The sequence below is a fragment of the Mauremys mutica genome, chromosome 11, assembly GCF_020497125.1.
Source record: "Mauremys mutica isolate MM-2020 ecotype Southern chromosome 11, ASM2049712v1, whole genome shotgun sequence".
Lineage (NCBI taxonomy): Eukaryota > Metazoa > Chordata > Testudines > Geoemydidae > Mauremys > Mauremys mutica.
Window position 1 is genome coordinate 19,367,260 of NC_059082.1, and position 25,545 is coordinate 19,392,804.

General features: G+C 43.7%; 1 protein-coding gene across 1 annotated transcript in view; it reads left to right on the forward strand.

Moving 5' to 3' along the window:
• Positions 1-25,545, forward strand: part of ATP8B4 (ATPase phospholipid transporting 8B4 (putative)) — a 211,505-nt gene that overhangs the window by 106,538 nt on the left and 79,422 nt on the right. The window contains exons 11-13 of the mRNA XM_044979577.1: positions 7,622-7,694; positions 8,983-9,053; positions 13,972-14,054. Of these exons, the coding sequence (XP_044835512.1) occupies positions 7,622-7,694; positions 8,983-9,053; positions 13,972-14,054 (227 nt within the window). The remainder of the gene's footprint in view (positions 1-7,621; positions 7,695-8,982; positions 9,054-13,971; positions 14,055-25,545) is intronic.

Genomic DNA, 25,545 nt, shown 5'->3' on the forward strand with positions numbered 1-25,545 from the left:
CAGAATCTCCCTCCTGCACCCTAACTCCTTCCCAGACCCTGCACCCCCTCCTGCACCCCAATTCCCTGCCCCCTCCAGCATCAAACTCCCTCCCAGGAAAAAGACTTGTCTACAGGGGCCCCACAAAATCTAATACCCCCAGGCCCACAGGAGAGTTAACCCGGCCCTTCCTCTAGGGCAGTGGTCTTCAACCTTTTTATGGACAAGATCACTTTTTGAATTTCAGATCAACTCAGGATCTATCCTGCCCCTTCTCTGAGGCCTCTTCCCTTCCCTGAGACCCTGCCCACTCATTCCATTCCCCCTCGCTTGCTGTCCTGCACCCTCACTTTCACTGGGCTGGGGCAAGGGGTTGGGGTGTGGGAGGGGGTGCAGGCTCTAGGCTGGGGTCAAGGAGTTCAGAGTGTGGGAGGAGGCTCTGGGCTGAGCCTGGGGCAGAGGATTGGGGTGCAGGAGTGAGGGGTGCAAGCTCTGGGAGGGAGTTTGGGTGCAGGGATCATATGGTCACACTGCACCTAATCTCACAGAATCCACTGGACATTTCATGAATTTTACTTTTTATTAGTGTCATTTGTGATTTATAGATCCAAAATCCTTCAGGGATTGTCACAAATCAGTGTAACATTCTCAACTGTGGGATGTGCACTGACTGAGCCTGGGGCAGGGGCTTGGGGTGCAGGAGTGAGGGGTGCTACGGCCGGGAGGCACTTACACAGGTGGCTCCTGGCTGGCGGTACAGTGGGGCTCAGGCAGGCTGCCTGCCTGCTGTGGCCCCACGCCATTCCCGGAAGCGACTGGCTGCTGGCACATCTCTGTGGCCCTTGGAGGAAGGGGGGCAGCAGGTCTCCGTGTGCTGCCTGCGCTCACAAGTGGCACCCCTGCAGCTCCCATTGGCTGGTTCCTGGCTAATGGGAGCTGCGGGGACGGTGCTAGTGGCGGGGGCAGCGTGCAGAGCTGCCTCCCGCCCCAGGGGCTGCAGAGATGTGCCAGTAGCCAGCCGCTTCCAAAAGTGGCATGGGACCATGGCAGGCCTGCCTGAGCTGCCGAAGATTATGATTGACTGGCAGAGGCTTCAGGATTGACCAGTTGATTGTGATTAATGGGTGGTGACCACTGCTTTGAAGTATAATGGATGCCACATCACTACTGTAAACAAGGACATGATTTGAGAACTGGCACAGTAATGTTTTCATTTAATGTATATGGCGCTGGTGAAAACATGAACTGTAACATTGCTGGGAGTCACCAGGTGATTCTCTTAGAGATACATCTAATTCTTTTTATTTGAACTTACAGTATAAGCATCATCTCTGGGAGAAATGCTCATGGTCAGCTATGATACAGTTATTTTTTAAACGGAGCATGGTGGCAACAGATTTTCTTCTTTGTCTGTTTCAATCCTTCTTGGGTGTAGCTATTTTTTGCTTGTTTTGTGGTTATAACATGTAGGCAAAGCAATCCATGGTGCCAAAACATTAACTTTACAGAAGATTTGCCAAATCAACTCACAGTAAAATTAAATATTGAGTTCCTTGACTGTAAATGACTTTTCATAAATAAAACCATAGGTCCCCAATATTCTGCTAGATTTCCTGAGGGCTAAGCCAGTTTGAGGTTCCACTGAGGCAGAATATTTGTTTTTCTGGAATTAGTCTGTGAAGATTTTTCTTTAAAATTGAATTGTTTTGGTTTTGATTATTTCTAAATAAATAACATATATTCCGAAGATATTAAAAGCCAGCTATTTTCTGATCGCTCATTTGTTTAAACAGACTTTTGAATTGTAAATAATGTATTAATGTAAAGCAGTCACAGAACAAAAATGTCTCAAATGGCAAAAATAATTACCAATAAATGAATCTCAAGCGATCAAATGTAACAAATGGAAGGACTGTAACATAGACTTGGAAGAGTTGCAGTACAAGAGCAAACAAAAAGAGAGAACAATCCCAGTGATCATAGAAACAAGTAGAGATGTAATGGGCAGGTAGTGATCAGTGGACAGGGTGGGCATAGGGATGTTTTGCTCCCCTGTGTAGTATGTGTAGTATGAATTCCATTGAATGCCACTGAGTTCCTGTTAAAAATAACAATAAAAAGAAAGCCCCAGAATGGGTAAACTTTCAGTCCATAAAACCATGGCTTGTTTCAAAAGGCAGCAGTTTAATCAATACATTTCAGGCCGTTAGTTTTACTCTTCCAGAGCTGGTTGTCCCATTGTACAAGACTTGCATGTAAACGTTTGTGCAAAGCTTAAAATATTTAGTATTAGACTTGTTGGAGCCCTGATCCTCTGTTAAATTAAGCTAGTGTGTGCAGTTGTTCTTTGCAAGACTGCATATTATGTACAAGTGGAATCAAGATAATGCATCATTGATACAATGCTGCCTCCCCAGAAAGAAGTGGATGTTATCAAACAGGAATTCATAAAAAACATCAATGAAGTTGGAAGCCTTCTAGTAGGTTGGTGCTACATATTTACAGTTGATATCCTTATTAACAGGAGAGGCAACTAAAGAAAACTGATAGAAAACTAGGTAGCTGCCTGGTTCACACAATTTTCCCTAACAGCATAGTATGAAAATAGTTTGAGGTAATGTTTGGCAACTACTTGTTTATGAATCTCTTGTCTTACCTGTAGGGAGAGACTCTTGTTGTTAGCCAGATACATCTCTGATCAGGGATAGTTTTTTGATTGGTGGGGCCCCAAGCTATCTGAGAAGGGCAGAGGTGTGGGGAGGATTAAGCAGTGGATTTCCTCCACTCCAATCCCATTTGGCAGTAAATTTTCTCCAACTGTCAGACCGGCTTCTGGAGTGGAGAGTGGGTCACCCTGTGAATTGCTAAATCAGCACAAAAATATGGGGGATTTAGAGGGAGTACAGAAGTATAGGGACCATACAGTTGCTTGCATTGCATGTGCCTAGGACCAGATTTGCTTGTGTCTAAATGGATATTTATAACTTAATTTTTTTACCCCAGCAATGCTGGATACTTAACCATACCAGACTGACCCCTAGAGAAACACTGTTATTTTGTTTTTCTGCATCGCACATAACATCATATTAGTTGCTGAGCTTCATAATTAGTTTTTTTTTCCAAATTCAACATTCTGCTCTCTCTTGACCATCTCTAGTACAGACTGATTGGTTAAGAGCCCCACTAGGGGCATCTGAATGGCTAATCTAATGCTGTCTTGTGTATTGGTGCCACAGCTGGTCAGGTTATTCCCTTCCGTAGGGAGTATGGTTTATTCTGTACTGGTGTTTTTAAAGTATAGGTACTGTTGTTCCATGTTACACATGTTATATTCTCTGAAGTGTGGTCTCTGCAAGGAGAACTAATTCACAAATGTGTCTTCAGAACGAGAAATTGCAACTGTTAAGTGAAAACTCAGACTTCGGTAAAAGTTGATTTTTAACCTAAGATGCTTTTTAATACTTGAGCCCCAAGAAGTGGGATTTTGTTATGTCAAATGCTAATGGAAAATGCTAAAGTGGCGGTTCATACAAAAAGCATTAGATATGTTGCCACCAATATCCTGATGTTTAAATTGTATTTTGTTCTATCATCATAATCCTTCATTTATATATTTCACCTTGGCACTTTCTAGAGATGAAATTAAATCTTGTCTACACTAGGGAATTCCACAAAAACAAAACAAAACAAACTGGTACGCTCATCAGACTACCCAAATTGGTACCAGGACATCTGGGAGCTCCATTACAGATGCAGCTCTAGCAGCCCTCGCCACAAAATGGTGGTAAAAATGCCAGAAGCAGTTTGAGCCCTGTCCAAATCTATCTGTATTCATTGAATAGCTGTATTTGCAAGCCTGGCTTCTACTGGAGTCACTGTAATGCACGTACAGTGAATCCACGGGGCTCCAGTGAATCCTTATGGTTTCCTTATGTGGGAGCAGAACAGGATTCCATGTGTCATGAGGTGACCTGTTAAGCAGGGCTGAATTTTGAAAAGCAGTAGAAATACCAGAATAGTAAGCATTTTGTTCCTCAGTATTTTGACATTTTAATTGGGATATCTATCCACAGAATCATGATTTGAACTCTATGCTACCTGAACTCATTGAGGACATTACAGGAAAGTCAAAAAGCAAAATTTAAAAGAGTTAATAGACAGAGAGCTCCAAAGCAGTTCATGTGCTCTGATGCATTCTCTTTTTCATTCTCACTGTGTGTTTCTCTCTCAATCTCTCCCCATTCTTAAATCAATTTAGGCTGGGATTTTCTATAGAATCTTTGGGGTTTAGGCTTCCAGCTTCCCATTGGCATTAACTCATTTGAAACTCCCACCCCTAAATGTTCTGTCTCTTCTCCCTTTCCAACTAGTGCAGCTTAATATTTTTTCTGATGTGTTATGTCAGCTAATCAAAATGTCCAAGACAATCTAGGTTCAAACTGGTATCTGCTGTTTAGTATATAGTTTTCAGATGTTGTCTGAAGGATTTTTTTTTCTACACACAATATAGCACATTCTGCTTACGTAACTGTAAAATGGATCAACTCTTTTTGAGCTGTCAGCCTTCAATTGCATACACATTTAAAGCATAGCACAACAGCATATTGCAGTGATCCAACAGGGCAGAGTGATGGCTTTGGGTGTGGTTGGGTATGTAAGTTAATTTTTAAAATGACTGTTTTGACTAAATTTATGGCCCCTGCATAAAGCCAGAGTAATTTGTCTTTGTGGGTGAAAGGTGTGGAGTTTCTTGATTTAAAATTAAACATAATATATACTGCTTTATTAAATATTAATTGGAGATACATGAAGTCACCACTCCAAATAAATTGAGATATAAAATGTACAGTTTTTGGAGAGGGGAATTAACACTCTAATCTGGCCAAGATGCAGGGCTACAGTGGAGCCTTTGGATTGCTCTTCTTCATTGTTTGCACAATCTGTTACGATGACTGGATCTACATAGTTGGAGATCTCACAACCTCATTTTAACCCTCCATTCCACCTTCCATGTTGACCTATGTGGAGCCAGTAGAGACTGCTTTCAGGGAAGACTAATTAGGGTACATCTACACTGTATTTTAAAACCTATGGTAGCAAATCTCAGAGCCTGGGTCTACAGATTCAAGCTCACACGGCTCTCACTACACTGCTAAAAACCTTCCAGAAAAAAAGTTCCTTTAAAAACACACCAAAAAGCCCAAGCATGAACATCCCCCGGGGATGTTTCACTGTTTAAAAATCATATTTAAATAGCATAGTTGCAGCGCTTTTAAAAGCCAAAAAATTCATGATTGAGCCTGAGGCTGCCCCGTATTTCAGGATGATGTGAGCTCCCCACTCTTATCCCTCCAGAACAGAATGATTTCAGGGCAAAACATGAGCCATTGCTTTGGATTTTCTGACTTTTTCAATATGTGTCAGAGGTTGATGTTAATATTAATAAGTGGGTTTGTTTAGTGGTTTTCCTGGATTCCTCTTGAATCCTTAGCCCTCAAATGTCATGGTGACTTGTCCCTCTGCTGGGGGAGGACTGGCTGCAGTTCTGAGTTGCCTGTTAGAGATCACTTGAAGAGCAAGGTTATGCTTTATCTCTGAGCAGAGCACTAATTCTCCAGCACTTTCAGCTCTTGCTGGGATTAACGTTCTTTAAACAGATTTTATAATGACTAGATTAACAACAGATTACTAATGTCAATTAGAGTTGGGCCCAAACTATGATATTTGCCTCTAGTTTGGGATACAAATTATCATGAAACGCGGGTGTAAGGATCCAGGGTCCTATTTGGACTATAAATGATGACTAAAACTTCTATCTTTATCAATTAAGTTTTCCCTCAAGTTTTGTCCTACAAATTAGCATGAGAAACAACAATACTGCAAATAAATTACATTCCCTACAACTGTTTCCTTTAAAGATTATCCAAATACATAAGTGCACCTGAAAAACTAAATAAAATTAAGTTAAATGTGCTGCAACTAACATACAATTCCCCACTTAAGATAAAGAACAGAAGAGAAGAGAGCTTGAAAACGAGTGAATTCTGGCTCTAGATGAAAATGCTGCAATTGAAAACTTTCCAGAACAACATGTACTTGGATCAGTATTAAAGAGAAGTTCTTCGAATGTCTAAGCCAAATGACCTAGCATGCTGATAGTGCAGGGCATATTTCACAGTTGTATAAATATTTAAACTGTTTTCCAGCCTATAAGACAAGTAAATTAGATTTTTTTAAGCTAAAAATAAAACCAACCTTTATTACTACCTTGTAATAACCCATCTTTATTCTGAACTTGACTGGAATTGGCCAGTACTGCTATATTATCACTACAGAGAAGTACTTTATTAATGCTTCATTGCAATAGGACACAAGCTCGCTGACATCTCAGTGAATTTTATACAAAAACATCTGAAAGTTACATTGATGCACATGGTCTGTTTTTCCTCTGGCTGGCTACAGTTTTGGGGAATCCTTGCAAAAATGTCAATAGGGCCCCATTTATTTCTGCCCTTCCGATTCAAGGCAATATCTAATAATTGCAGAGCCCTTTGCTGCATTGTAATTAGGGTCCTACCAAATTCATGGCTGTGAAAAACACACCATGCACTGTGAAATCTGGTCTCCCCTGTGAAATCTGGTCTTTTGTGAACTTTTACCCTATACTATACAGATTTCACGGGGGAGAACAGTGTTTGTCAAACTGGGGGTCCCAACTCAAAAGAGGATTGAGGGGGGTCACAGTGTTATTGTAGGGGGTTGTGGTATTGCCACTCTTACTTCTGCATTGCCTTCAGTGGCCAGAGAGTGGAGGCTGCTGGCCAGCGCCCAGCTCTGAAGTGAACGCCCCACCAGCAGCAACGCAGGGGTAAGAGTGGCAATACCATACCGTGCCACACTTACTTCTGTGCTGCTGCCTTCAGAGTTGAGTCAGGACCCCTAGAGTTACAACATTGTGAAATTTCTGATTTAAATATCAGAAATAATGCCATTTATGACTTTTAAAATCCTATGGCCATGAAATTTACCATAATGGACCGTGAATTTGGTAGGGCCGTAATTATAATGCATTTGAATTAGCCAGTGCAAACATGGAAGAGTTTTTCAAATGTTAGCAACAATGAATACTTGTTCAAGCAAGCTTGAAAACAGCTTGCTATTTCATTTTTTCTTCTGTTTTCTTTGTTCCCATTATTTTCTTTCCTTCTCTTATTCTTTTTTCCATGTCTTATCTCACTCATCTAAATCTTCCTTCCCACTTTGCTGTCTCATGTTTTCGTTTCCCTTCTCCATCTCTGTTTCCTGCTCTTTAGTCATATGTGTAATGATTATGACAAAGATCCTTCTAGTATACTGGAATCTGGTAGGGATCTTACTGAATAAAGTCTTTATTAATGTTATCACCAACAGAAATAATTATAAAATGGATAGTAGTCAGTAGTTTGTCATACAGATGATTTGTTAATAATGGAACATAGTGTTTGTTTTGAGTAGGGCACTCTGAGCATTGATTTTTGTAGTGTAATTGTGCATATTTAATACCTTGTAAATGACCTTAAGACTACAAGTGTAAATTACTATATCTCAGTAAACATATTTCTAGAAAAAAAATGTGTATGTGTGTGCGTTTTGTCTTTCATAGATTACAGAATGAAAAATGGATGAATGTTAGACCTGGTGACATCATTAAACTGGAGAATAATACATTTGTAGCTGTAAGTAGTTCAGATATTTTCTTCCATAGTACATGTCACAGAGAAATAAAATAGTAACAAATACTTGCCTCTCTCTGTCTTTCTGTGTGTATTGTGTGGCTGTTGCCCCTTGTTTCCCACATGCATTGAAACCCCCTTTGGCAATGAGGGGGGTCTACACTACCGACCGGATCGGAGGGCAGCGATTGATCCAGCGGGGGTCGATTAATTGTTTCTAGTAGAGATGCGATAAATTGACCACTGAGCGCTCTCCCATCAACTTTGGTACTCCACCAGAATGAGGAGCACAAGCGGAGTTGATGGGAGAGCGTCAGACGTCTACTTACCGCAATGAAGACACCGCAGTAAGTAGATCTAAGTACGCCGACTTCAGCTACGCTATTCACATAGCTGAAGTTGCATATCTTAGATCGACCCTGCACGGTAGTGTAGACAAGCCCTTGCTTTGACTCTGTATAACTTAAAATACTTTTCTCAGGAGGATGGTATTGTAATCAAACACAAATATACATCTGTGTAATGTTTAAAGTTTTATTTACATGTATAGAAAACCACTCTTCACTTACTCCTTTGTGCTTATGTAAAATAAAGGCCTAAAAGTGTATTTATAGCGCATCCTGTCAAGGTCTATTATATTATAAATTCTCTGTCAAAAATACTATGATCTGTCAAGTAAAAGTGGGCACACTTTTTATGATGTGAAGTACTGGCATCACCAAGACAGCAATAACTTTTTCTAGCCCTATCCGGTAGTGAAGGCACTATGCATTCACAGTATGCTGAATCACCTGTACCCAAAATCCTGCAGGAATTTTTCATTGCGTTAACGTTCTTAACGTTCATGAATGGGAACCATTTTAAATATGAAAAGACTCACTTTTACAAATTTTAGATCAGATTATCCTCTAATTTCAATGGAAGTACACTGATTTACACTGTCTAAAGATCCGGACATTGTGTAAAAAAAAAAAAAAAAAAGTCAATTCATCCACCTCATGGATTTATTGAAGTCATTGAAGCTGTGCCAGTTTACACCAGGTGAGGATCTGGTCCATAAAGTCTGTCTGTATGTTTTCTCTGTTTGGTAATTTAGGGGAAAAAATTAAATTTGTTTCAGACATGAGAATTTGAAAGAAGTATTTGTGCTATATATTTAGATAAGAAAAATTACAGAGAACATGGTGGTGTATCTTGGAACTTTTTTCTATCTTATATGAGCCTTTTCTCAATCTTTTTACAGCTTTTCGAGATGACAGAATATATTTAACATCACTTTTTTTTTTTACAGGCTGATTTATTACTTCTGTCTAGCAGTGAACCACATGGTCTCTGTTACATTGAAACAGCTGAGCTTGATGGGTAAGTTTTAATCTGTTAGAGTAGTTAACAGAATAACATAATACATTAAAATATATTATTTATGTGTGTATGGCACATGGACACCAGCTATTGATCACAGATATATTTTATTCCTAATGTTCTTCTTCAAGTGGCCTCTACATAGTCCCACCCTTGGGATATGCTTGTGGTGCAGCTCTGACAGTTTTACACTTAATAGCAGTGAAGTTGAAACACTTTTGCACCCCCTTCTACCCTTCCTCTTGCTATTCCTGAATGTTATGAGGGCAAGGATATAAATGGAGGTGTGACACTCCAGTTTCTTCTGTTCTTTCCCATTGTGGTTGTGGAGACTGGATCCTCCCTGGATCCACTTCTTCAATCTACAGTGCCATTGGATAATTTCAGTTCTTGGTTAGTTTTGGACTGAGTTTAGTCCTTTATATTGTATTATTTTTATTTGAAATTCTTTTTTAAATTTTTATTTATTGAGGCTCCTCTAGATTCTGCACCCCAGTGCAGTCTGATGGATCCTGTGGTGGTTCCAAAAGGAAAGTGGCTAGGATTTTATCCTTCCATCTTTCCCACCTCTGATGGCCAGGTTGGGACTGCCACCTGATGTGCCTAGACTACCTCTGAGCCCATTTTTCCTGCCAGCTTGGGACTTCAGTACCTTGCCTTGTTTGAGCCAGACACGTTTGCTGCAAACACAGATCCAAGTCTGAACCACGTCCCCCACAAGCTGCAAGCTTAACTGAAAACAGCTTAAGAAGTGCTCCTGTCTCCAGCACTCCTATACCCAGCTCCCAATGGGGTCCAAACCCCAAATAAATCCATTTTACCCTGTATATATCTGTTTTACCCCCCAGGTATTAATATTTACTCTGGGTTAATTAATAAGTAAAAAGTGATTTTATTAAATACAAAAAGTAGGATTTAAGTGCTTCCAAGTAATAACAGACAGAACAAAGTAGATTACCAAACAAAACAAAATAAAACACGCATGTCTAAGCCTAATACAGTAGCAAACTAAATGCAGGTAAATCTCACCCTCAGAGATGTTCCAATAAGCTTCTTTGGCAGACTAGCCTCCTTCTGGTCTGGGTCCAGCAGTCACTCACACCCCTGTAGTTACTGTTCTTTGATCCAGTTAATTTCAGGCATCCTTTGGGGTGGAGAGGTTATCTCGTGAGCCAGCTGAAGACAAAATGGAGGGGGTTCCCTGGGGCTTATATAGTCTCTCTCTTGTGGATGGAAACCCCTCTCTCCCCCTGTGTGGAATTACAGCTACAAGATGGAGTTTTGGAGTCACATGGGCAAGTCACATGTCCATGCATGACTCAGTTCTTTACAGGCCGACGCTGTATTACTTGAATAACCCCTTCACACTATGTTGACCAGATTTGCCTTAGGTGCTTCCTACAGCAAACACTTTAAATACAAGCATAGAGACAACACTCATAACTTCAGATATACCGGTAAAAATGGTACATGCATATGAAAGGGATGAATACATTCAGTAGAACATAACCTTTGCAAAGATATGTTACATGGCATATGTAGCATGAAACATATTCCATTTGTGCCACAAGTATTCCTGTTCATATTCCATATGTCATATTTACATTCATAAGCATATTTCTATAAAGCATTACGGGGTGCAACATCACACCTTTACTCCCAAGAATCTCTAAGGAGCATCAAAACCAATTCCACGCCCTTCCACTGCAGATGGTCCTGGTGGCTAAACCCTCTGGTGTCAATCATTTCTGTTCTGTGAATAAAGATAGGCCTGCATCAGCCCCAGTTGCCTCAGAAACTAAGATACTAGTGATATCTTTGATGTTCCTTAAATATTTTGCCATTGTTGAAATCTGCAGAGCTGCAGCTTTGATCTGTATGTACACATTCACTGAACTCCCTTGATTTAGCATCCAGGTCCGAACTGCATTTTTGTAGAGTAGTACTTCAGTCATTGTTTAATTAAGACTCCATGTCCCACCTTCCTCATTTCACAGTACTGCTTATCAGATTATCCCAAGAGTGGAAGTGTATAGAGACCACTCAAAGTAAAGCTCACCTTTAGCCAGAGTATTTGTATATGAACTCCACACATTCGCAATCCCCGTCTGTCTTAGCCTCTTCCTCAGAGACCTTATTACAGCCATGGACCTGAGGAGTCATTGGAAGGAGCCGAAGCAGCTGGAGCAGCATGCCACTGTTTTATAGCCTCTCTGTCAGAACATTCAGGAACAGTGAGGGGAGGGGCAAGAAGGTGTGAGAGAGCTCCAATGGCACTGCTAGCACATCCCAAGGGTGGGAATGTGTAGAATCTGTCTCAGAGAACTCCAGTTACAGGTGAATAGCATGTGAATGGTGTACTTGTCAAATGCAGTAACAGTTTAAAATACATTCATGTGATGATTATCACAAAGTTCAGGGCTCATGTCTTTGGTGCTTATACAGCACCTACTGTAATATGGGTGCTACTAGAAACCAATAACAAATAATAATTAAGGAAGTCACATTTTTCTTTGTGCTCATTGGTGCCATATACTCCGATACCATGGTGATAAATGACAGTATAAGAACCTAAATAGTCTGATGTGAATGATAGTTCATGTAGATAAATAGTCTTACATAAGACCAAAAAATGTAATGAAGTATAAAACTGAATAACAGATAGAAAAACATATAAAATCATCATAATAAAACCAAAGTAAAAAACCCTACTCTAACAAACTCATTTATAGCATATCTAACTATATGAACCTTTCATACTGAGTTTCTGAATACCAAGAGAGATGTCTGGGAATAGTTTCCTTAACCACATATTTCCAAGTCAGACTTCACCTCTTTAAAAGAATTAATAATCTAACTTGAAGAAAGTAATATATATTTTTTTCCAGGGGTGAATGACTGACATCATTGGTTTAAATACTGGTAAATTTGTAGATACTGTACTGGTTTAACATGGACATAGCTTAATCTGCACTAAAAATTGAGGCATTAATTTGTTTTGATTTTATTATTGTTACATATTCCAATATCTGTTCCACCAACCATATGCAAGTGTGTTCACTTAGGAGATGTTGCACTTCTTTCTAGAAAAGTATGTGATCTTTAACATTACGTTTTCCTGCCTTAAAGCTCAGCAGTTGAGGACACATCCAAAGTTCTAGACCTCTTTATTTGGAATACAGTAACTCCCCACTTAACGTCCTCTCACTTAATGTTGTTTCGATGTTATGTCCCTGCTCCATTACAGAACATGCTCGTTTAAAGTTGTGCAATGCTCCGCTATAACGTCGTTTTGCTGCCTGCTTTGTCCTCGGCTGGCAGCCCCCCTATCCGTGCCTCCCACCTGCCAGCAGACCCCGTGGATCAGCACCTTCCCCCTGCTCCCCCTGCCTCCTGCCCGCGGCAATCAGCTGTCTTGTGGCTTTCAGGAGGCTGAGGAGAGGAGCGAGGACGTGGCGCACAGCCTCCCCACTCCCTCCCCTGCCTCCTGCCCGCGGCAATCAGCTGGTTTGCAGCGTTCAAGAGGCAGGAGAGGGAGGAGGGAGGCTGCACGCCGCATCCTTGCTCCTCCCCCAGCCTCCTGAACACCGCAAACCAGCTGATTGCCAGGGGAGCTGATGGGGGGCTGCCAGCCTGTTTAATACCTCTATTAATACCTGTTTAATACCTCTATTAAATTGCTTGTTTAAAATTGTTTAAAATGTATCTAATGCCTTTTGTCTGGCAAAAAAAAATGTCCATGGAGCGTAACCTCCCCTATTTACATTAATTCTTATGGGGAAATTGGATTCGCTTAACATCGTTTCGCTTAAAGTCGCATTTTTTCAGGAACATAACTATAACATTAAGTGAGGAGTTACTGTATCTAGAACTCTGAGAAAGGCCTCTGCCAGGGTATCCCATTTTTCCTATTTTCTAGGGGAGATTAGTTCAATGTATAGTCCAGGGATCGGCAACCTTTCAGAAGTGCTGTGCCGAATCTTCATTTATTCACTCTAATTTAAGGTTTCACGTGCCAGTAATACATTTTAACATTTTTAAAAGGTCTCTTTCTATAGGTCTATAATATATAACTAAACTATTGTTGTATGTAAAGTAAATAAGACTTTTAAAATGTTTAAGAAGCTTCATTTAAAATTAAATTAAAATTCAGAATCCCCCGGACTAGTGGCCAGGACCCAGACAGTGTGAGTGCCACTGAAAATCAGCTTGTGTGCCGCCTTCGGCACCTGTCCCATAGGTTGCCTACCCCTGGTATAGTCAGTGGCAGCTCCGATTGCTCAGCAGCCATTTCTTTAGGTGCCTAGCGTTAGGGATTGAAGTTTGGAAAATTTTGATCCCTGTAAGTAAATCAGTATTTAGCCATAAAGGGAGCTCTCTCAAACCACCTCCTAAGAAAGGGTGACTCCAATTCCCCTTTTCCCCAGTTCAGTTTCAGCTACTGTAAAATTAGGGTTTATTACATTTTTATTAAAACCTTTTTTTCATAGCTCAAATATCAAAATTTGCCGTGGTGTTAATCTCTTTCAGCTGGTAACTGCTCTGCCATTCCTATTGCAGTTAGTAATTTGTGCATGATGACTGGATGGGCTCTGACTAAATCATATTTATGATGTCTTCTGTTCAAAGAAGCAAAACAAATTATAGTTATGCAGATGTGCATTCATTACGATGCCAGCACTTATTAAAACTGAAGCTCCTTCTTATGTTTTAGAATCGGTTACAAAAATTAAAATGTGTTCTTCCAGAATAACATGAGAAAGAGCTATCTGAATGTCTGTCTTTCTATAAATGTACTATCTTAGTCCACAAAGTCAGATTCTATGGTACTGAACATAGGTTCCTGTGGGTGAGAGAAGGCAGGGCCGGAGGGTTATGGAAAGAGTCTTATATAAAGGACATGTTATTAATTTTACAGTGAGACTAACCTAAAAGTACGTCAGGCTTTACCAGTTACTTCAGAACTTGGAGCAGATATTAGAAGGCTTGCAGAATTTGATGGTAAGTGGTGATAAAAGTTAATTTGTTGGAACCAAGGTTTTTATTTTTGGTTTTTGTTGTTGTTTTGTACTTGGAGGGGAGAGGTAAATGACTCCAGACATTAAACACCAAGTTCTCATTCTTTCACTATCAAGATTAAGGATGTTGTTTACCAATATGACTCTCAGATCCCAACTCATTGTCCTATTTTTGGGTATGTCTTGATGGGCACAAGGGTGGGTTATTCAATCAAGTTAGCTTAATAATAAGTTAATATGATTAAAAAGATGTTAAAAAGTTAAGATGTAAATTAACACATTTGAAGCCATCTTATCTGGCTGTGTTGTAGCCTCGGGTGGAGGGTGGGTGTGTTAACTTGATTAGCTTAACATTATTACATAAGAACATAAAAGTGGCCATACTGGGTCAGACCAAAGGTCCATCTAGCCCAGTATCCTGTCTTCTGACAGTGGCCAATGCCAGGTGTCCCTGAGAGAATGAACAGAACAGGTAACCATCAAGTGATCCACCCCCCAGTCGCCCATTCCCAGTTGCTAGGGCCACCATCCCTGCCCATCCTGGTTTATAGCCGTTGATGGATCTATCCTCCATGAACTTATCTAGTTCTTTTTTGATTAAACAAACAAATTCTTTTTGATCATCAAGACAGGGCCATAGTGAAGTTTAGCAGATGTAAAATCTATATCCTAATCCCACAATTTATATATTGAATCTTCATTCTGTTTTCGCTTTCCATTACTTTGCTCACTGTTGCCTGTCCTTTGACACCTATGCAACTCCATGGCTGCATCTACACTGGCGACTACACACAGGTCCAAGCATATGGTTGTGCCAGAGCCCCCCTCAACAACCACATCTAAACCCCAGAAGCACAGGGTGTGTACAGGGCAAGAACATTAGCAAGCCTAAGGGGCATGGATGTGAACACGCTTCAGGCTGTGGCATGGCCCTGTACCTGTGTCAATTTGTAGTGTGGACAAGGATAAGGTGCATGTCCCAGGTACTGAGTTCAATAGTCCTCCAACCCTGTTCCCACAACACTCTGAACCCTTTCCTGCCTGACCCTTACCCAGAAATATAAAGGTCCCTGTCCCTGCTGTTCTCACCCATAGTAACAAGCTGTGCTGACTACTTCACCAATTTTCTGCTGGACTCTTTTCACCAGCATTCATAAACAAGGAATATACTCTGAGAGCAGCTGTCTGTCAGCTCTATGTCAGCCAAGCACACCCAGACCTTGATAAATGTCTGGTTGAAGTTCATTGTCCTCTAGTACCAGGAATTCATAGCTATTCCAGGAAGTTTCAGAGAGTCTGGCATGGGCGGGTGTTCACTGTACTATACTGGGTATAGCTAGGCTCAGGACATATGTTCATGTTCAGCACGGCATATATGGACACCTGATATGGGTATGGGGTACATGGATAAGCATACACATGGCTCTGTACAGGTATCCAATCGCCAAAATAGATGTAGCCCATGAATCATCCTCTGAAAACTCTGAGTGTTCTCCAGAGGCCTGAAAAAAAATTAGGATGCTCCCTTCAACCTTCACCATCCTGAGAATAAGAGACCCTTTGTCTCACGAGTGCAGTTAGGAAGAGTCATTCTTGATTGCCATCTAACCCACAAGGTATTGCTGTTCTTTGAGCTTGTTTTCATTGTTTCTTTCCCTCATATCTCTTTTCTTGTTACTCCTTTGAATAAAAGCATGAATAGCAGCATCTTCAAAGTTCAGTTAAACTGCATCTATATTTATATTTTGGAATGTCTCAAAAGCCCAGTTTACAATTTTTATATTGTTTATTATATGCTAGATATCTACTTTTAAACATCTTTCTGGATCCCATTAATACATTTGGTAACTTTTTGTAATAGAAATACTTACTACAAGTAGTATTTACTGTTCAAAAATTGAATTCTTCCAGATTAGCAAGGAAATTTTCAGTGGTTGCGTCATGTGATATTTTGGTTTGGCCAAAACAAATGACTTTTTCCCCCCACAAAATGCCTTTAAAAAGTTATTAGTTTAGGTAAATAGTATATGAAGACAGCAAATTTTGTTTAAAATACTTACTGAAATATTTATGGGGCCAGTTTTCCACTAACAATGTAATCATAGATGAACCTCAGAATGTTTTGAGGTCCTGTATAGTTGAGATAAGCATCCAAAAGTACACTGCACTTCTCAACTTCTTCATATTATTTTGGTCTAAAAATCATAGCACAATTTTGAGAACAAGTCTTATCATGAACGACTTTCTGGTTCATTGGAGTATAACAACAATACTTCTTCTTCGAGTGATTGCTCCTATGCATTCCAGTTAGGTGTGTGCGCGCTGCGTGCACGTTTGTCGGAAGATTTTTACCCTAGCAACACTCGGTGGGTCGGCTGGGCGCCCCCTGGAGTGGCGCCGCTATGGCGCAGGATATATACCCCTGCCGACCCATCCGCTCCTCAGTTCCTTCTTACCACCCGTGTCGGTCGTTGGAACAGTGGAGTGCGGCTTAGCTGACCTCCACTTCCTAGCTACTCGTAGTTTCTCTCGTTAAGTATATAGTTCAGATGTTTATAGTTGTAGTTAACTTTATTTGTTTGTAGTATAGTATAGTGTATTTATTTCACAGGGGTTCGGGGTTTATCCCCTTCCCCTCACCCGGTGCCGGGTCCGATGCCCGGTCCACAGGGTTTTATAATGCTTGGCCGTCCACAAGCCGATGCCGACAAGAGATCCTCTCCTAAGTGCCTCGAGGAATCTCACCTCACAGATAAGTGCCGCATTTTGAGGCCTTTAATCCAAGAACAAAGGGGAGTGGGACTTTCGTCTCAAACAGCTCCTGAGGGAGGCAGCTCTTGCTCCTCTGCTCTCGGCGCCGAGCACTGGTTAATCTTCAAGGAGCGCTCCCTCGGCACCGGATCGCTGGTACCGCCAAGGCCTCTCGACACCGGCCGTCGCTGGCTCCGCCGTCCACTCGGCATGGATCCCTCTCCTGGAGGATGAAGAGGCACAATATCCTTGCTGCGTCCGAGCTGCCTGCTCCGCAGCCGAGCTCTATGCTCAGTCGGCTCGCCCGGCACCGATGTCTGCCGCGGCACCGACAATATCCACACCATTAACTCCGGCCAGGCAAGAGCCGTCGAGTCCGGTGCTGGACAGCTCCCCGGTTCGGACCGTGGTCGAGCTCGCTATGAAGCTGCGTCCGAGCCGTCTGCTCCGCAGCCGAGCGCTATGCTCAGTCGGATCGCCCGGCACCGATGTCTGCCGCGGCACCGACAATATCCGCACCATTAACTCCGACCAGGCAAGGGCCGTCGAGTCCGGTGCTGGAAAGCTCCCCGGTATGGACCGTGGTCGAGCTCGCTATGACGCTGCGTCCGAGCCGCCTGCTCCACAGCCGAGCACTATGCTCAGTCGGAGTGCCCGGCACCGATGTCTGCCGCGGCACCGACAATATCCACACTGTTAACTCCGGCCAGGCAAGAGCCGTCGAGTCCGGTGCTGGAAAGCTCCCCGGTACGAACCGTGGTCGAGCTCCCTATTAAGCTGCGTCCGAGCCACCTGCTCTGCAGCCCGAGCGCTCTACTACGTCGCACTGCTCGGCACTGGTACCTGCTGCGGCACCGACAGTATCAGCATCGTAGACTCCGGCCATGCAAGAGCCGTCGAGTTCAGCACCTGAACGCTCCCCGGTGCGAACTGTGGTCAAGCTCACTATTGCCTCCACGCCGGAAACATTTCCACAGCGAGGGAGTTGATGGCAAGGGCAGAGCCTGTGCTGGTTTAACCCCCGGCACCGCTGGTGTGGGTTATATTGTCTATCGGCGAGCCTGTCTTGCTCACGCCACCCTGCGTCGGCACCGCAGAGTGGCACTGCTCACGATCGCGGTCCCGCAGACGTTCTCGGTCCCGTCACCGATCGAGGTCCCGACGCCGCTCACAGTCTCGGCACCGTTCTCCATTTCGGTACCAGTAGTACTCGCGGCACCGGTCGGCGTCCCGTTCGCCGGCCCGGTACACTCAGCACCTATCCAGCTCCCGGCGCCGCCCTAGGCACCGGGACTCCCGTATCCACTCCTGAATATCGAGCCTCGTGCTCTCGGTCGACCGCCCGGCACAGCTCCGGTGGCAGGTCCTGTTCTTGGTACCGGTACATCTCCCGGTACCGATCCCCAGTGCCGCGTCGAGCGAGGTCGGTTAGCGAGGGAGACTCTACCAAGGGCTTTTCAGTTCCTCCAGGGCCATCCAGCCACGCATCAGTGTTGCCCCGTGCGGACACTTCATATGCGCAGTACTCTGTTTTTCGATGTGCCCTCCAGAGTCTTCCAGGAGCCCTATCAGTGGTCATTCTAATCACCTTGGGCGTACTACCACGCCAGAGGCGTACCGGTGGTCCCGTCTCGCTTCGTTCCGTCGGCGCTCTGGGTGCCAGAGGCGACAATTAGCCGTCCCCCTCCGACCGGTACAGAGCAGGGCCGCTCCCAGATCCCACCGGATCAGGAGGTCGTCCAGGAGCGCGAGCCCACACAGGACCCGCTTGTACCTGGCCTTTCTTCTTCCTCCTCCCCAGATGAGGTGGGGGCAGGAACATACTCCTCGGGCCCTCCTCTGATCGAAATGCAAGTACATGGTATCCTCCAGGGGGTACGAGTACCTATATGTACATCTCCCCACCCCCTGCTCCCTTATCGTCCAGTCCCTCAAGGGGACAGAACGCCATGGCCAGCAGGCACCAGCCCCTAAATCCAAGGAGGCTAGCCGAATGGTCTTACTGGGCCATAAGATGTACTCGGTGGGAGCCCAGCAACTTTGTGTAGCAAACTAACAAGCCCTGCTTAGCCGCTACTATGGGTGGCGGTGGGCAAATTTACAGAGTCGGTTCTTCAGAACTCCCGTCAAGAGTTCGATGCCCTCCTGGAACAAAGGAAGTCGCTAGCGAGAGCTTCCCTCCAGGTCTCGTTGGATGCAGCTGACTCCGCTGCCATGACTCTGGCCTCGGGTGTTGCCATGAGGCGCATTTCATGGCTCCAGTTATCGAGCCTTCCCTCGCAGCTGCTGCACTCTATACAGGACTTGCCCTTCAATGGCAAAGGCCTGTTCTCTGAAAAAACTGGCCCTAGGCTGCAAAGCCTAAAGGGCAACAGGGTCACTTTCTGCTCTCTCTCGGCATGCACACGCCGGTGCTTCAGCGCCGACCCTTCCGTCCCCAGCCTCACCGCTCTTACCCTGCGCCTAGACAAAGCCAGGACTTTGCCAGCAGGCGTCGCTTATGCGGTCGTAGGCGTCAATCAGGACCCCAAAGGAGCCAAAATTAGGGTCCTTCTAACCGCCAAGGGGGCAAAAGCCTACCCATCCTCATCCCTCTTAGGGACCCCTCTCATGAGCGATTCCTCTTGTAAGAGGTGCGGATGCTCCTCTTCATCGGAGCTATACAGGAGGTACCTAAGGACAAAACCTAATCCCCTAGGTGAAGGGAGGTCTCAGACCTATCCTAGATCTGCGGGACTCAACAAGTTCACGATGCAGATAAGTTCCGCATGGTACCCATGGGGACCGTCATCCCATCCTTGGATCCCGGAGACTGGTATGCCGCCCTCGATATGAAGGGCACGTATTTTCACGTGGCCATTTCTCTTCCACAGAGAAGGTACCCCGGGTTTCGGGCCTACCGTCGTTTCCAGAGGGACCACCGGGCCCAAGTTACCAGTCATGTGGGCATCGACACGGACCTATTCCTGTGTCTAGGCCTGATGATCAATAGAAAACTCCACTCTGATTCCCAGACAGGGAATAGAATTCATTGGGGCCATCCTGGACTCCAGTCTCGCCAGAGCCTGCTTACCTCAGCCTCGGTTGCAGGCGATGGTAACAATTGTACAAGGTCTACGGACCTTCCCGACAATTTTGGCTCGCACTTGCCTAGGTTTCCTGAGTCACATGGCTGTCTGCACGTTTGTTTCCAAACATGCCAGGCTTCGCTTCCGTCCACTTCAATCGTGGCTCACCTTGGTGTACCACCCGGGCAGAGATAGCATTCTCATGGTCGTCTCGTTCCCCCTGAGCATCCTAGGCTCCCTCGACCGGGAGTCAGCGCCCTCCCTGGTGTATCCAGGGATGCTGTTCCATTCACTCCTCGGGGTCCCTCATGACAGACACCCCATCTCTCGGCTGGGTGCTCACCTGGGTCAGTTTCGCACTCACGGCTTCGGTCGGCTCAAGAGCTGGCCTTACACATCAATGTCCGAGAGCTGAGAGTAGTCTGCCTTGTATACCAGGCGTTTCAGCTGGCGGATCGCCTCAGCAGATCCTTCCTGTCTCACAAGTGGTCGTTTCCTCCGGACATTATCCATTCCGTTTTTCGGAAGTGGGACTTTCCCCGCATAGCCCTCTTCGCTCTCGCGAGAACGAAAAGAGAGAGAAGTTCTCCTCATTCCAAGGCCTCTCCCCGGGCTCGATCTTGGAGGTGTTTTCTGATGCCGTGGATGAGCCATCGGCTGTACGCTTTCCACCGTTCCCGCTGGTTCACAGGTTCCTGCTAAAACTCCGCAGGGACAGAGCGCACCTGATCATGATCGCTCCAGCGTAACCCAGGCAGCACTGGTACACCAGGTTGCTACCCCTGTCGGTAGCCAACCCTATTTCCCTGCCTCTTTGCCCAGACCCCATAACGCGGGATCACGGCAAGCTTCACCACCCAGACTTGTAATCCCTGCACCTCACAGCATGGCTGCTGCGTGGCTAAACCGGTCCCAGTTGCGTTGTACTGCCTCGGTTCTACAGGATTCTCCTGGGTGATAGGAATCTTCCACTCGGTTAACGTATCTGGCAGAGTGGAAGCGTTTCTCCTGCTGCTACGAAACGCACTGTTTCTCCCGCCGAGGTCCCGATCCAGTCCGTCTTGGACTACCTCTGGTCTCTCAAACAGCAGCACCTGGCGCGGTCCTCATTAAGGGTTCCCTTGGCAGCCATCTCTCCCTTCCACCCAACGGAGAGTGGCCACTCCGTATTCTTACACCTTGTGGTTTTTAGGTTCCTCAAGGTCTTGGGGCGTTATACCCCCCCAGTTGGCCCCCGCCAAAACCTGGGTCTTCAACCTGGTTCTAACCAGTTTATGATTGCCCCATTCGAGCCACTGACAACATGCTCGCTGACATACCTGTCCTGGAAGACAGTTTTTCCTTGTAGCCTTTCCATCGGCCAGACGAGCCTCCGAGCTTCAGGCTCTCACGATGGACCCACGGTATACCGTGTTTCTCAAGGACAAGGGCAGTTGTGACCACGTCCGGCCTTCCTCCCTAAAGGTGGTGTCAGCCTCTCATATCAACCAGGATATCTTCCTTCCGGTCTTCTTTCCGAAGCCACACTCATCGCAAGGAGAGCAACAATTGCCCTCCCTAGACGTCCGTAGGGCATCCGCAATCTATATCGAGCGGACAAAGCCCTTTCGTAACGCCCCCAAATCTTCGTCGTACTGGCATACCAGACGAAGGGCATACCTGTCTCCTCCTAGAGGATTTCATCTTCAATGACGTCGTGCATCCGCACCACCTGTGTTTTGGCCCATGATCCATAGAGCCACCTTACGGCACATTCCACCAGGGCTCAGGCTTCTCTGCTGCCTTCCTGGCTCACATACCCTTTCAGGGGATGTGTCGTGCAACTACCTGGTCCTCGGTCCACACCTTTGCCTCATTGGCCCAAGAGTCCAGAGATGATGCAGCCTTTGGCTCAGCAGTTTTGCATTCTGCAACATCTAACTCCGACCCCACCACCTACGTAAGGCTTGGGAATCACCTAACTGGAATGCATAGGAGCAATCACTCGAAGAAGAAAAGACGGTTACTCACCGTTGTAACTGTTGTTCTTCGAGATGTGTTGCTCCTATCCATTCCAGACCCGCCCTCCTTCCCCACTGTCGGAGTAGCCGGCAAGAAGGAACTGAGGAGCGGATGGGTCGGCAGGGGTATATATCCTGCGCCATAGCGGCGCCACTCCAGGGGGCGCCCAGCCGACCCACCGAGTGTTGCTAGGGTAAAAATCTTCCGACGAACGTGCACGCGGCGCGCACACACCTAACTGGAATGGATAGGAGCAACACATCTCGAAGAACAACAGTTACAACGGTGAGTAACCGTCTTTTTTTTGCATTGTGCTAGTACTTCAGTTTCTGGTCCTCAGTGAAAATGGAAAGTACAGAGGTACATCAGAGTGACTTGGGGTGAGGACAGGTGTGATTATAATATCATCTATTTCTGCTACATTCAGGGTGTAACTTTTGGTAGCACTCACTTGTAATTTAATTAAAAGCAAATGTCCTGACATACAGAGCAAAAATTTAGACTTCAATAGCATAATTGTAAAATAATGAAAAATGACAACAGTCAGTTGCAGGTACAGTTCTACTTTAAAACATTTGTATGTTCTTTACCTGGGATTATACCATTTATTCAGGTATAATCCACTCCCCTGGGTAGGAGCCCTCCTGCTTGACACAAGCATATCGTTCCAGTGCTAGCCTCCAAGTTTTAAGAAAGGCTCATATCTTAAGCCGCTGAAGCCAACTGAGGACAGAATACAACCTCTGTTGTTTCATTTTCCAACTTCTGAAGAGTTTCCTCAGTTCCATGTATAGCTTTTGAAGCAAACGTTTGACCTTGTCAAGAATTTTCTAGTTTGTTCACCAAAACATGGATGCTTTTAACCTTGAAGTGTGAACAGGAAAATGTCAGCTGGTAATTCTGATTGACTGTCAATCTCAAATTCTTTTTGTAGTTTTGTTGCTCAGTTTCCAGTCTGTTTTTTTTACCTACCATTGTCCAGAAATCACATTCACTTAAATTACATATATTTTAAAACAGAAAGGGATAAAGAACTGAAACAGAAGCTAGTTCAGGATAACCATACAAAATGTTACTTCACAAAGATAATAAACTTAAACTCCCCAAAGATTATACATGTTCATTAAAACAAAACGTAACTGTTCTACATCAGCATCTAGAATTGTTTCACATTCAGATTGAATTGACAGAGCCACACATGGATCTTCATGTGTCTGAGAGGGAGGGAGAGAGGGAAAGGGATGGTGGTTTGGCTTCCTCTGAAGCACTTTTCCTCCTTTTTAAATGAAATCCTACAAAGGAGTCTCCACAAGGACCAGAACTGACCCAGAGCATGGATGAATTTTTCTGTAGAGCCTATTCCACACTGGAATTTCTTTTGGCTATTTTCACAAGGTTAGCAGCAAGAGAGGAGAGCCAAGCTACCAAAGAGCTGGGTGGGAAATTATAAGGGTGCTGCTTGTGGTGTATTTATGTGTGGGCAGACCTGGGTTTCCAGAGGATTTCTTAGATCCACAAATTTTGGGGACCAAGCCTCAGTGTGTTCTGTTTGTGGTGGGGAGAGCGCACAAACTCCAAATCCCTGAAAGTACAATCTGGTAAAAACTCCACAAAGGTGTTTCTCTACTTTCTACTTTCCCATTGGCCTTGGGGCCATCTGGCTCTTTGTTATTTGTATTTAAAACTAACATTAATGCAGTGTTGATTTTGTGAAACTGAGTACTCATTGCAGGATTAACTCACCTACATTGACTAAACTGTATATTTTATTATACAGATTATATAACAAAGATAAAAGTACAGAAAGAAAATTTGATAATTAAGGGACAAAAGTGCCCATGTTAAACTTTCATAGTTTTATAAACCTTCTGAATTTTCTTCTTCTTCATAGAGGACTATAAAAAAGCCACGTTCAAAGTTCCTAGCTTCAGTCATTTTTGAGGAATGCAACCACAGAAATTAAAATTGGATGGGCCTTCCCATCTCTTTCCCCCTATGGTTAAACTGATTTTATTCAAATTTAATAAAAAATCACCTTTGTATTGAGAACAAAGCATGAAAATTTTAATGACCAACTGAAAAGGCATCTCAAATGTAACCATCTCAAATGCACCCATGGAGTTCACTATAAGCTTTACAAACACTTCTGGGAACAGGGATTCCTTTGCAAGAGGCTTACAGTCTAACTCACACAATAGAGATGGAAAATCGAACAGAACAATGGATGCAGATGATGCCAGAGTGCAGATTAATGTTCTTGATTAAGAAGAAGCAGGTTTACGGAGGGATTGGAAGGAACGAATAGTAGGCTGCTGCATGCATAAAGGATTCTACTAAAAAGCACATGCGGTTTGTAAAGGAGATAAAAGGAACTCTGAGGTCAGAGGGCTGGATGGAAAGTAGGACACGTCAGTGTTGCAGACCCTTGAAAGTGAGGACAAGGAACTTCAACTTGATGCAGCACAAGACAGTGAGCTGTTTAAGGGAACTGAAGAGGGAGAGTTGATTTATGGCTGCAGTTTTGGATAGACAGAAAAGAGGAGATGGCAAGTAGCGATTCCAAATTGGAGGTTACAGTTATGGAAGCAAGCGATGAGCAAATTATGGGTGAAAGATGTAGTATCAGGAATAAAAGGTCAAGGATGAAATTTTAAATGTCTAAATTGATTAACTCTTATGCTTCATTTAGAGGGTGATGATGGTTTCATACACCAGTTTGACTATTTCCGTTATTATGAATCTAACAGCTTGGTTGAAAATCCACTGAAATCAGTGAAAGACTCCCACATTGATTACAGCGGACAATAATCTTTTGTATTATCATGATTTTCATGGTTGCAAATGAAAATTTTATAACTTATGTCACTGTACTAGGAATCCATTTTTGAATCCATTACTGTTTGAATCCATGTTTTAATTATAATTTTTTTTTATATTTTAGTCAAAGTTGTTTGACGTAATCTAGAATGATATTTAAGGTCCTTAGTGTCTTGAAAAAGGTTTTTTACGGCTTTGTTTAGAATTTATTGCTAAACTCATGCATGATTGCACTAACAAAGTTTCATGGGAATAATTTTAGATTATTTCTATTAGTCTCCAAATCCGTGTTAAGTCTTTGTTTGGTAGATTTTGCTAAATATAGAGAACATAGAAGACAGTAGAAAGGCTCTCTGCTGTAATGGTGTATTTAACAGTTTTCAATAACAATGAATATGTGAGTTCAGTGTCTTGAATAAATCTAATTCTTTGGATTGCAAACTGCTCTAGAGCCAATAAAAGAAGGGGTACATTTTTGTCTAAATAATTTATACAATTGGTAAACTCATATAAATGGTTCTAACACTGAATAAATATTTATAGTGAACCGGCATTCATTTTTTTAAGTTTCTTATTAGAATTTTATGGGCATTGAAGAGTTTTTCCAAGCAAAGAAAATCTAAAAATATACATCAGCTGCACATACTTCAGTCTGATTTCTTGGAGTAACTACAGTATATGCCTTTTCCCATTTAATGCTGGCTTTTTCATCTCCCTGATTTTTGACTGCTGTTGTGATCTGTTTTATGCAACTTATGACAAGTTTACATATTTTGCATGGCTGTTAATACTAAATTCTGTATCAGAGAAAGGTTTAGGAGTTCTTTTACAGGAAAC